The sequence below is a fragment of the Acipenser ruthenus genome, chromosome 51, assembly GCF_902713425.1.
Source record: "Acipenser ruthenus chromosome 51, fAciRut3.2 maternal haplotype, whole genome shotgun sequence".
NCBI lineage: Eukaryota > Metazoa > Chordata > Actinopteri > Acipenseriformes > Acipenseridae > Acipenser > Acipenser ruthenus.
Window position 1 is genome coordinate 495,380 of NC_081239.1, and position 13,929 is coordinate 509,308.

A 13,929-nucleotide genomic window follows, 5' to 3' on the forward strand; every position below is an offset into this window, starting at 1 on the left:
GCACGGGGATTTTCGAGACAGACAGTACAGCTCCTTGCAGATCTTCAAGTGGTTCTTGAATGAATTCTCTTGTCAAAACGGCTGACAAATTATGACCATTTGATGTCGTGCATCATACAAAAAAAGGGGCCAAAATTGGGTCAGTCGACTATCGTGATAAATATCGTATTGGGACCTGCATAGTCATCAGTGCATCGTTACAGCCCGAGTATTGACCATGTAAGTGACAGACAGACAACCGCTTACTGGTCAGGGATCCAAAAAAAAAAAATTGCTTGCAGAACACACTATAAAAACACAGGGGATGTTTTCCAGGATATAAAAGATCACCGAAAGACCCGTTTACAGCAGAAATCTCTCCTCCTCCAGGCTAGCGGTCTGGAGTCAGTTTCGGTTTAAGGAAAGGTTGAGACAGCTAACAAAAGAAACTACATTGCAAACACCAGGAGCCTAGAACGATCAGAGAGAGCGACATTAAAATATACTAGCAGGGAATATTATTTATAATTTTTTTTTTCTTTGTTGTATGGCTTAGTAGTTATCTTTTTTTATTATAAATAAATAGGTGGTTGAAAGGACATTGCCCCCAGGCTTTAGCACTGCATCTGCGATTGAGCAGTCCAGAGTTAATACAGTTCACACAGCTCAGTGACCCACTCTGACTGATCTGGGGACAGTGTAGCCTAGCGGTTAGAGGATGGGACGCGGACATAGGAGATCAAGCTAGATTTGAATACACAGCCGCAGACTGCAGGGATGCAAATAAGACTCCTATTGCATAGCAGTTCCACCCATTCCAGGTTTTACTACTACAAGCTTGATTAGCCAGTGTGCAGGTGACACGCTCAGGTGAGTCTTGGTAAAATTCCTAGTAAAACCAGGAATGGCTCAAACCGCTATGCAATAGGAGTCTTCACATCTCTGCAAACTGCAGTTGTGTATTCAAATCTAGCTCCCAGTCACAAGCTCCAAGGGTTAGAGATGAATTTTAAATAGGGGGGAAAAAAAAAAAACAGAGCCCTGACTTCCAACAGCTTTGCATTTTAAATTCTATGACCTGTCAAAACATATATCAGTGGAACAGCCAGAGAAACTGCAGGGAGACGGCACAGCAGCTTCAAAAAAAAAAAAAAAAAAGGAGGTGCTTTTCAGGATAATAATCTCTCCTTAATTCGTGATCTGCTAAGAAAGCTAAGGAGTAACAGCAGAAGCAGTGTCAGGACTGGTTAGCATCTATACAACTTGTTAAATCACACAGAAACGTTTGCTGCAAATGGGCAATACAGCTTTGATTGCGAATGGAAAAAAAAAACACTTGCGTTAAAGCATATTGTGACAATTCACATAAAAACATTTAGATCTGACCTCCATCTAAGTGTTACCAGGTTAATCATTATTACAAAACTATCTAATTCAAGCCTTGTTACTTTTAAGAGTTAAAAAAAAGGTTGTATGCCTGCTTAGTTACATTTATCATACGGCTATTAAAATTGATCTTAATAAAAAGCACAGCTATCTGGATGGCACATATATAAAATGCATTTTAAAAAGCAAATCTATGTGAAGAACATCTCAAGCTGAAATCCATGCAAAAAATTCAAAAGAACTTATTTTGGATAAAATATTTAGCATCATGCATGCCCTTACTTGCACGCAGATGGGAAATAAAACTCCGACTCCTTAGCAATCTCACCCATTCCTGGTTTTACTACAAGCTTAGTTTAGCACCTTAAGACACAGTAATTTCAATTGGAACCGTTTGGGACAATTGCAAATATTTAAAAGCGGACAGAACAGAGGCTAAAATCAGGGATGGCAATAAGACTCCTGTTGCACAGCAGTTTCACCCATTCCAGGTTTTACTACCAGTTTTATTTGCCACAGTGGCTAGGTAACAAGCTCAGGTGCATCTTGGTAAATTCCAAGTAAAACCAGGAATGGATCAAACTGCTATGCAACGGGAGTCTGATTTCCAGTTGTAGCTCATTTCTACAAGTTAACCCTCTATTAATGTTTCGGATCTAATTGACCAGACACTGGTTTTCGTTCACCGTAAATGTTACATCCTGCTATAATATTATGACTTTCCCTAGGTTGGAGGGGGTCATACACACAGAGAAGAACTTTATTAACCCGTGCAGACCTTCACCAGAAGAAAAAAGCCAAGGCAAACCAACACAAGGGAAAAAGAAAACAAAACAGAGGATTTGAGTGGGGGACGGACGTTGATTTAACATCTCATCCGCAGGACGGAGCACAAGGAGGTTAAGTGACTTGCTCAGGGTCACACACACAGGGAGTCAGTCAGTGGCAGAGGTGGGATTTGAACCCGTGACCTTCTGGTTACAAGCCCTGGACTTTAACCACTGGACCACACAGCCTTCAATTAAAACATTTACTAGGAACAGAATCCTTGGAGACGAAAGTGCTCCAGACAAGCTATACCGAGCACACATCGTAACAATTCATGCAATCTAGGGCAAGCCACGAAACTGTGGAAGCCAGCGTATGAACCCATCTGCAGGGAACAGCACCCTCCCTGCTTGTCCTTAGCATGTTAAATACTTGTGTTTGAAATACATTAAGCAAAAACGCCTTTTAAAAAAAAAAAATGACAGCAGTAGTCCTAATTCTAGGGCGACACTCGTTCAGAGTTTAGCCAGAGGACATGAAAATTGCAGCGATTTCCATCCGACAGCTTTCAAGAGCGCGGAATTCATTATCCAATTAAAATAGTGAGCTGCTAACCTGCAGGAGACTTAACAAGAGAGAGCAAGCGAGAGAGAGCAGCTGGAGGTTTTCTTCCTGTCTCCCGGTCCCCGCTGTGTTGGGGCCACAAGTCAGGAGACGAGACAGAGAAAGAAAAAAAAAAGGAGAGCCTGGGGTTGAATCTTTGAGCACGCTTCAGGGCCTCTCCATGCTTTTACACAGAGAGGAGTCTGAACTCGTACAGAGGCAGCTTAGCACTGCAGCCTCACAACTCTGCAAATCCACAAGGGTCAAACAAGGATCAAAGGTCAGAGTGGGGGGGAAAAACAACAAAAACGGCACTAAAGCACTAAACCGATCCCAGGGATGGGAACAAGACTCCCATTGCATAGTTTGATCACGACTAGCTTTTGAGACCAAAACAGATTACTAAATGGAAGGATCAAAAAAAAAAAAAAAAAAAATGCCTGAAGCAAAATAATCTAAAATTGATGGGATGCAAATGTATTTAAGCTTTTAAATCAAATCAAGCAAGGTCAACTCTGAACAGAGCAACGCACGGTTAACGCGACAGCTTATTGAAAAAATGTCAAAATCGAAAGAGGGGAAAGTTTGAATTTATAAACAAACAAGAAAAAAAAAAAAAACACGTTCTTGATATTGATGCGGAACAATACAAAATTTAATTTAGGCCACTAAACAGAAGCACCAGAGCCTATCTAAAATGTAAAACTCCATTTAAAAATAAACACACAATTCGTAAAATGGACAGAACGTGATCATTTAAAAACGCTGGGATAATTTGGCATGTTTATTAAACTCTTTCCTCCTTCAGAAGAAATTCATTTTCAGGAGTACAACACATTTGTCATAACCAAGCATGCATACTGCAAGCTTAATCTCCATGCGAGTCCAGGCTTCTTATTTTATTTAAGCATGCAGGGCCAGTACTCTGAAGCCTCCAGCATGTCCAAGGAGTTTGAGCAGGGTTAGAAACTCACACTAGCCCTGCTGCTGCTGCTGCTGCACCCAGTCCTGGGGTTCAGAGCTCCCCTCAATGAAGTCTAGTATTATTAATATTGAAATGATCAGGAGCCAGGAGTTTGAGCAGGGTTAGAAACACACTAGCCCTGCTGCTGCTGCACCCAGTCCTGGGGTTCAGAGCTCCCCTCAATGAAGTGTTATTGAAACAATTTGATGTTAAAACTGCAAGGTACTGAACCAGGCTCCAGCCATGCACCCCTACTTGTATTGAAATTTTCTTGCAACTGCAAGATACTGAACCAAACCCACTGAGCCAGCAGCAGCTGTCTTCCCTCCCTCCCCACACAGCGGAGCGATCACAGATCGCTAGCAGGGGCCATTAATAAGCCTAACTGCATCTGAAACGTCTTTGATAATCCAGTTCCTCTTTTTAAAAAGGCAGGCGAATAGGAATCAAGGGCTTGATCCGGCTTACTTTGATTTCCTGCCCATGTAAAAAAAAAAAAAAAACTAATTAATGCAATTTATGTTTTAGAAGTCTTTGCTGGATAGCTGGCCACGGGGGGAGGCAAGATTAGAATTGTAGATCATTTCAAAATGCCCTTAGACACTTTTTTGTGGGCTGTAAAAACGAGAAATATTTTTGTAGGTGCGGTGTGATCAAATGTAGAATTAAAAATAAATAAAATGAGGGAAGGAGAAGGAGAAGGAGAGAGGGGAATCTAATGTTTAAATCATATATACACCAGTTAATTGTTGTATTGTTATAACTTTGACAATACTTTTAATAGTCATGCCAACAAACACATTTGAGAGAGAAATGACAGTAAATTTATAATCCCATTTGCAGCAATTAAAAAGCATCACATCTTTAGCCCCACCCCTCCCTTTCTAAAATCTGCAGTACCATCATCAGCCCCTCTGTTTTGAAGATCTTTGCTCTTATTATAGAATTCAGAATCTCTGAATACTCTAAATTCTATACAGGAGATTAATTCTCATTCTAAACTCCCTATGATCTAGCATTTATTTTTTTTAAAAACACACACACGCAGTCTGGCAGCAATCAAAACGTGTGACCTAAAGCACAGGTAGCAGAAGGCTGCAGATTTATCTACAACGACAATTCTGAAACAAATCCCATGACCAGAATAAATAAAAAGCGACACTCCATGCAATAAAAAGTAGCGATTAGGGGAAGTTGACAGCTGCAGAGGCTTGCGGCAACCGAAGTTCCAAACACTACCCTCCCCCCCCCCCCCCCCCAGCCCCCCAAGTTCTGGGTTAACTGCAGGCACAGTGAAACTAACACGCCACTACATTTTAAAAACTCCAGTGTCAAGGTATCAGAACGCATTACAGAAAAACCCAACAGTTGCTATATAATTAACTGCATAGAAACCAAATCTGATTGAAGCAGATAGCGACTGTGTGTCTATTCCCCCAGCAATCAAGTACCCCTCTAAGTGGCACCAATTCTAGTCCACAGCTTAAGTACCATCATTAGGTTGTCACAGTGCGTGCCTGTTGTCTTAAAGCCAGCTATAAAATAAAAAAGGCAGCAATATCTTTCACATGATTTATTCTCACCTCTGCTTTGGGGATGGCGTGGGCTATGAATCATTAAAACATCTACAATAGTATATAGATATATTGCCAGTGGCGTCTTGGGACTTTGAAGCCATTAAAAAGGGTGGCACGCGAGGGTACGGTATACTTCACACAATTCTACCAAACGGCAGATCCTTGACCTTGGTAATAATAATTAAAACGCAAACCACATTTCTAAAACTTCTTTACAAAAATAAAGTAAAACAAAACCAGCACGGGCAGCCTTTAATATTAAATTATCCTTCATCATTATCCTTTGATTAGCACCCTCTAGTGGCTGCAACATCCAGCCTTCACCTCCTGAACTGAAAATCAATACGCAGTAATTTGGTCATGTGTCAAATCAACTTCGTAATTTCTGTATTCCTCAAATCTGTCTTAATGACAAAACTTAAACCACAAATGGTTTCTATTTCAGTGTGAGTGTAGTGTAACCCGCATGCGATAACGCCACTTAAAGGAGATAATATTGCAAGCACTAATAAAAGGATTGATCTTAATAGCCTTGGTTAAATTTAAATAGCAGTGAGCTTCCCCTGTCTAGATTGCTTGATACAGTAATCCTTTTAGCAGGGCAATTCAAACACGTTATGCATAAGTTTCAGGGCCGTGTTTTCATCTAGGGGCTGCAAGCCCTATTTGAACAGAGTCTGCAGTAGAAGCCATGCTTTCTGGAGAGGTGCTTGCTAAGCGAAGAGGAAGGAAACGTAGGCAGGCAGTTTAGATGAACTGGATTTGTAAAGAAGTCGATTTACACAGTTGTGAAGCAACAAGAGCTTGTTTTTATAACCGTGAGTGATTGGAGGAGGAAGAATTAAAGCGTGCAAGATTAAATGCAAAACAACTCATTGAAATGCATTGGAGCATCTGTTTTTTGAGAGAGAGGAGAGAGACAGGAGAGAGAGGAGAGAGAGAGAGAGAGAGAGAGAGATTCTGTTTAATATTTTAATATACAGGGAGGGTTCTGTTTAAAAGAGGAAGGAGAGATACTGTTTAAAATATATAAAGACAAATCTATTTTAATACTAGTCGGTTATGCCATGTATGTAATTTGTCATGCCAATAAAGCCAATTTAAATTTGAGAGAGCGAGATTTTTCCCCCTGACATTCTATAAAATAGTTTATGAAATTTACAGAGGGACCTTTGTCAATATTATTTGACACGCTTGCCCAGGCAACGATAACACATAAACTGTTTGCAGTAGGCGTGCATTGAGAAAGAGTTCTAGTTCAAGGATTTTATATTTTCAGTACTGCTAGATACAAACACATAAAAATTGTGGAGATCTTAATTGTTAAAATTGACAAGCAAAAACACATGCTTGCTCACCTCTTCAAACAGCACCTGTAGAACTCCTGTTTTTATCACCCTTCATGTAAATGTGCTTTATTTTGCTCTTATCTGCCCCCTATTTTACTTCATTTAATCCTGTACTTCAGAATATTGTAATCTGCCAAGTGTTTAACCTGTAGTACTTTGTATTTAATCACATCCTGATGTAACTATCACTATTTAATCATATCCTGATGTAACTATCACTATTATCTGCTGTATTATTGAATTGTGGTTTGTCACACTTGAACAAAAGTTATTGTATTTCTTGCTGTTATTGTATTACTTGTATTGTAACACTTGAAATGTATTTGCTTACGATTGTAAGTCGCCCTGGATAAGGGCGTCTGCTAAGAAATAAATAATAATAATAATAATAATAATAATAATAATAATAATAATAATAATTGGAGGACTTTGCATTGATCTCTAGTGCGAGGGACCATAGGGATCACCACAATACTGAAAGCTGGGTCTAAAAACACTAGAGCAAATACCTATTCTTTATTGTAGATTAGGATGGATAAGGCTGAAAGCACAGACTATTTAGACCTGGAAGAAAGAAATCAAAAGGTGACATGACTGAAGTCAATAAAATTTTAGGAGGAGTCGACATCATTAACCCAAAAACATTACTCTGCAGAAGCCAGGACCAGAGGACACACTTATTCACACAGAGTGGTGAGGGTGAAGAATGAGCTACCAAGTCATGCTGTTGAAACAGAAACACTTGGATACTTTGACCCCCTTAAGCTACACAAGGAATTGCTTGTTCAAACTAATACGTTTGAGAGCGACTCAAGCATCATGAGGAGGCCAATTTGGACGACTGGATCCAAACCTGGGGGTCGGTACATTTTAAACCCTGTTTCGTGCACCTCATTGCAAAACAAAGTTAGCCTTGTTTGTGGGACACGCCTGCCCCTTGGACCTTGAGACCAGACTTGACCATTCTGAGATCAGCTGCTAGGAACCGGATGAGCTTAGGATGGGCTGAATGGCCTCCTCTCGTTCGTACATTACGTTTATGTTTTGACCCCACTAGAACAAAGTGATCCCCAGAGACTGAAACCTCAAAAGAAAAAAATGGAGCGGTCAAGCGTACATCTAAAAAACAAAGATGACTAATTCTGCAAACGCAGATCCATCTGTCTGTGACGAGCCTGAATCCCAGCCATGCGTTGAAAGGAATGAGTCACGATCTCCCTCTCTCTGCCTTGTTCCGACACCAGCTAAACTGGCTTGCCTTTGAACAAGGCTGTTAAAATGCTCCAGCTGGGATCAAGTGTTGCCATCTGCTGTGATATTCCTCTTCGTATCACATGGGAGGGGAATGCAGTGTTAAATAAGAGCATTGTGATGAAATGCTGCCTCTCAGAACTGGTTTCTACAGTCCAATGCACGGGAACTTTCACAAGCTTGCCTGCGCTGCTCCGAGCGCAACAAGTACCGAGATGATCCAAGACGCTCTGGGACCCCTGCGTTCCCCCGACAGACCCACCATGCAGTCCTGGCTTTACCAGGGGAGACTTTCCGGGACCCCAGTGCTCCCCTGACTGTAGGACTCCCCCTGCACATGACGCGGTCGTGTCTACCAGGGGAGACAAGCCCTCAACTTTCCAATCGAACAGCCAGCTGACTGAGGAGTCCCTTCCAGTAAAAAAAAAAAATAAAATAATAATAATAATAATAATAATAATAATAATAATAATAATAATTAGGGACAGGGAGATGCAGGATTGCTTCTCTCGGGACCCTTTCCTCTAAAAGGGGACGCAGTTATCTGGTTTTCAATTTCAATGGACGCTTTAAAAGTTAGGTGCTGCACACAATGTGCGCTGCTGTAAATTCTGTACAGGCATCGATAGCAGTCTGCCGATTTGATGGGAGAAAAGGCAAAATCAATAACACACATTTCACTCCCAGAAGGTTTTCTGCAGCCATCAGGAATAACTTTAAATAAAACACTGGATAAATCTGATGTGCGTGTAGACATCTGAAAAACACACCCCCAGAGACGCACAGAAAACAGAACCTACAGTCCTGTGTCAAATTCTGCTTGTTTTGCGTTTCAGCTGCGATTCTCACGGCTCTCAGAAAGCAAGAAGTGCAAGTCAGGACAGGACTCCGACACTCCTGCGTAACATAAAAGCTCTTCCGATTTCCTCTCTCGGATCAGGCCTTTCACAATCCAGGCTGCACATCTGCACACAACTCCGTGCGCTGCACCAATATTTAGCATGATGAATCAAGTCTGGTCATGACAGGTCGAGAAATATTCAAGAAAAGAACACAATTAAAAAAAGACAGGATCTCAATAAAAATTACTACCCTGGCTTCACCACTCCAGCACGACAAGATTCGTTCCTAATTATTTTGTTGCTGGTCAGTGCATGTTCTCCAGCCTGCATTGATGTAATTCAATTCTAAAAATCAGGGATTGACAGGCTGAATTACACGTGCGCGGACTGCCAATTTTTTTTTAAAGCCAGCACATGCACTGGGAAGAGATTCATAATCACATAATTAACACAGGATCTGCAAGTTCAGAAATATCTGGCTGAAATAGGAGTATCGGGTTACAGCCAAATGCAATCTGAAACGTCTACAGAAGCCTCCAAGTTTGACGATGACTGGTGCAGAAATAAGGCAGTTAAACTGCACCACCAAACCAGCACATCTTATTCTATATAGAGAAGCACAGCAATACTGAAGTTCACATTTTAACACACTGATCAAATAAATTTGGTACTTTGACTTGCATGTAAATTGGGATAGACATCGTATTGCCACCTGCATGTCGCGATGTGTCGCACCTCTAACCTTTAAAACGTGCTGCAGCCTCGTTTGACTAAACTTGCTGTCTATTACTGTGGCCTTCAGATACACGCTTATCCTGTACTAAAGAAAACCTACCCAAAATGATTGGTTTCAAAGTTTATTAAAAAAAGACGCTGGTTTCTCGCATCGGAAGGAGACAGCAAGCCGCTTCTTCCAAAACAAACACAGCAGCTCATCAAGTCGTGTGTTTTATACCCTGCGAGCGACCCTGTTATTTACAGCCGGGCTGATTGCGAGAGGCAACTTCCTCTGCGTTAGTCTGTCTTAAACCTTTCACATCCCAGAAAGATCTGCAAAAAGACCATGAGCACACAAAAAGGAAGTCTGATAGTTTGCCTTCCACAGTCTCTTATAAAAAGACCCCCATTGAAAAGGTGCTTGGAATGGCTATGGAGGTTACATCAGTCGCAGCCCAAAATCGCTAGTCTGTTTGCACGGTCAGTGTGAAGGAACTAATGGACACTGCCAAAGCAGGGCTGCCCATCCTCCTTTGTTTGAATAGAGCTTAAAACGATGACCAGGGGGCGTTATCCATTGCAAATATATACCAGGTTCAAACAAAATAAGACAGGTTCACTGAAGCTAAAAACAGCAGCAGCAGGAGAAAACGTGACCTTTTTACCAGAACAGCTCATCACGATAACATTAGCATACTCTTTAGAGCGTGCTGGGTTTAAAAGCCCACTCGACAAGAAGCTCTTTCAGGTTGTAAAAATAAATAAAACTGCTGAACCAATCCCATAGCATCACTGAATTTTGAAAAATCAATTTCACCTGGCAGGTTTGTCTTTACCACAGTATGATTTTAAAATATCCGCCATGGGCTCTCGTTTAAAGACAGGGATAAAACTAGCGAAGGATAGCGATGGCTGAAGTTTCCAATCAATGCCATTATCTTTAACAGCACAGAGCAAAAACCACAAAAAACAGGAGGCAGCGGTCATGCGATCACAGACCGTGGCAAAACATTAAGTTGACCCCCTAAAAAATTAAAACTGCAACAAAAAAGGCATGACTATACAACCAAGAAAAAAAAAAGGTCTCGCTTCGACTATTCAAAAGCACGCTCACAAGCTGAAGAGCGTTGTTGCTTACTCAAAAGGAGGTCAACTGGACTTCTAAGGCTGCACAAAAGAGAAAAGCCACTATTGTCCAGATCTCTCTCCCAGGTGAGGATCCTTGGTGCAGATCGGGGCTAACTGTCCATTCAAACTGCAACAGCTGCTCGGGTTTGTGAGGATCGCTGTTCTCTGCAGGAGGTCTAAGAACAGCGACGACTGCACTAGCAGGGACAGACTTCGCGCGCAGCAGGGGTTCGAGAAATATTAAAAAAGGCACAACGGGTTCCTACCTTGACACCGCGGATTCGGAACTCCGCCAGCGCGCGGCTCATTTTGCTGGCGGCTGTCTGGTGGTCCTTGCCGTGGGCGATGACCTTGACCAGCAGGGAGTCGTAGTGCGGAGAGATGACCGCTCCCTGGAAGGCAGACGCGCTGTCCAGTCTGATGCCCATCCCCTCACCGCTACGGAAAACCTGGAGAAGGAGGAGAAGATGATCATTATTTGGGGGGGGGACACTTGTTCAAAAGAAACTTGGGAGACTAGGGGGGTGAACTATGCATCATCATCAAATGCTGCAGAGTCGCTTCCAATAGGACCTAGTTTGTTTGACGTCTCATCCGAAGGACGGAGCACAAGGAGGTGAAGTGACTTGCTCAGGGTCTCGCACAGTGAGTCAGTGGCTGAGCTAGCCTTCTGGTATCAAGCCCCCTTTAAGCACTGGACCCCCAAGCCTCCTTAAATCAGACAGTGACAGCAAAACCAGTGTTTAAAAACACTCCACTGGGGGCCATCTGCTCCCATTACACTGAAACTCCCTTACATCATACACGCAAGTACAAATTATCTTAGTGTCTACATATATTTTTGTATTTATATTAGATTTTTGACATGACCACACTTTGAAAACGTCTTGTTAATGCAATCTTGTGGTTTAAATGCACAAATGCAGGCAGCGTGGATAGCTTCTAGAATAACATCAGTAACACGACATACCAGTCTCTGTAGGTCTGTTTACTGGAGCAGGAAACTCTACAACGTCTCAAACACACATGAAATATGAGCTCAAAACAGCAGGCTAATTAATGATAGACAGATTCATACACGCATGGGATTTCTATAGGCATGCAACTCATTCAGCAAACCATTAATTGCACATCAGATTAAATGCTAATTTATGCCACTCTGAATGAAGCGGCGCAGAATTGAGGTCGGCGCTTTGGATAAACAGCCAATGAAGACCTGGGCTGCAGGCAAGGTCTGTGGTCTTTATTTCTTGCTCTGTTCTAGATGCAGAGCCTTTAAAAAATATACTGCGCTGTGTTCTGGCAGCTCAGCGGGGAGCAGACTAGCCCCCCAGCAACATGGCTTGCAGGTTCAGGTATAAAGATGTCATGAAGCTGAACTGAACGTGCAAAGACGCCTCACTCCCAGGGCTGAATCGGAGAGCCAGCGTCTGGCCGTTAGGAGTTTATGGCCACACACCTTAGCTTGTTGCCTACACACTGTGGCTTGGGTCGGGGAATTCTTTAGCACCAGTTATTGAGAAATCAGAAATCGAGGGCTACCCCAGTGATGGTTATATCTGGCTGTATATCAAACTTTCATTTTAAACTTGTGCAAATAGTAGTTTCACCCATTCCAGTTTTTACTGTGAGCTTGATTAGCCACAGTATAGACGTAATAAGCTCTTGAACCCATAGTAAAAACAGGAATGGATCAAACTGCTGTGCAATAGGAGTCTTATTTCCAGCCCTGCCACACAGATGGAATAAAACTACACAGCAAAATTTAGATGCGTCAATTTTTAGGATTGACTGCAAAGATTGGGAGATGCCGCTTCTACAGGGGGTGTCCCATTAAAAACCAGGCAAGAGGGGCACAACTGATCATTTTGGTTGCCCATTTCTTGCAGGTACAAAAGCACAGTGCACTCTGATGCACGGTGCCTCAGATTTAACAGAACACCCTAAACCTGCACGATAAGTTAATAAAATGAGTCATCTAGCAGACGTTTTTAGCCAAAGCTACAGAGACTAGGGGGTGAACTATGTATCAACAACTGCTGCTGCAGAGTCACTTCCAATAGGACCTTGTTTGTTTCACGTCTCATTCGAAGGACGGAGCACCAGGTGGTGAAGTGACTTGCTCAGAGTGACACACACGTGGAGTCCATGGCTGCGCTGGGATTGAACTGGGAACCTCCCAGTAAGAAGCCCCTTTAACCAGTAGCCCACCAAGCCTCAATATACACCTGGCTTGCGTAACAGCAGAGATATACAGAGACATCTATCTATCATAACAGAGGCACAAAGGCGTATAACACATGATCAAGGAATCTGAAAAGAAAACGCACAAATAAGAGGGTACTGAGCATTGCTGTGGTCCTTGGGTATCCAATTCTCTTGAGTAGTGAGAAAACAGGAGAAGCACAAAGACACTGATCCCATTACACAGTGCACTCCAGGGTCCTTCAAGTCACTCCACAGACAGCCAGAACCCTTCTCAAATCAGCGAGAGAGCGAGAGGCTGCGTTAAGCCAGAGGCTGCGTTAAGCTGCACACGGCTTGAGGAGCACAGTGGAAATGCGTTGGATTCTATACTACAACACTTCATATAAGCTGCTCATGTATAGTTTACTTGGAGTTGTGATCACAAGTTTCTGAAGATTCTGATCAATGTGAATTAGACTGCTAAAAAATGACAAAGCTTGGTCTCGTCTCACCCAAACTAAGTTGTATTAATAAAAAGTCTTTATAAAATTAGTGGAAAACACTAGTGGAGGTTTTGAGTAAACTGAAGCTCATAACAAAAATCAATATATTTAAAACTCCTGACTGACTAAGAGTTTTGCACATCAGGGTGTAAATGTATATATTATATTAATATATAAATTACTATGCTAATCTGGTCCACCACACATACAGTGATGCTTCTCTTATCACGACCTGCAGATTGTGATCTGTATTGTACAGCTTCCTATCGCAGGGAAATCCTTCACACAGCAGGAGCGGTACAGCGATGGCTCAATTGCAGACACACAAAAAGCACAGAGTCTCTTCACAGAGGCTCCCGCGGACTGCGAGCAAGACCGCGCTGCACACCAGCCCCTGTCTCCATGGAAACGGATGGAATGGGAAGCCTCAATGGCACAGGAAGGAGAGCAGATGAAAAGCGCTTCTTGTTAGAGGGCGAGAGATCCTGTCTCCCCACCTGGACACAATCTTTGAATTCAGATTGCAAGGTGGGAGCAACACTAAGGAACCAGTACGGATTCATTTTTACTGGGTATTTAATGGTTTAGAAAATAAATGGTTTACACACACACAAGATTAAAAAAACATGAATTCTACCCAGTCAGCTTTGTAGTTTCGCGATCTGCAGTTGCAAT

General features: G+C 42.3%; 1 protein-coding gene across 3 annotated transcripts in view; it reads right to left on the reverse strand.

Annotated features, from left to right (window-relative positions):
• LOC117398547 (pyruvate carboxylase, mitochondrial) overlaps positions 1–13,929 on the reverse strand; it is a 254,983-nt gene that overhangs the window by 193,287 nt on the left and 47,767 nt on the right. For all 3 annotated transcript variants that reach the window (XR_009320006.1, XM_059015665.1, XM_059015664.1), the window contains exon 10: positions 10,831–11,013. Coding sequence is in view for 2 of the 3 variants with exons in the window: in XM_059015665.1 (XP_058871648.1) it covers positions 10,831–11,013 (183 nt within the window). In the remaining variant the exon portion in view is untranslated. The remainder of the gene's footprint in view (positions 1–10,830; positions 11,014–13,929) is intronic.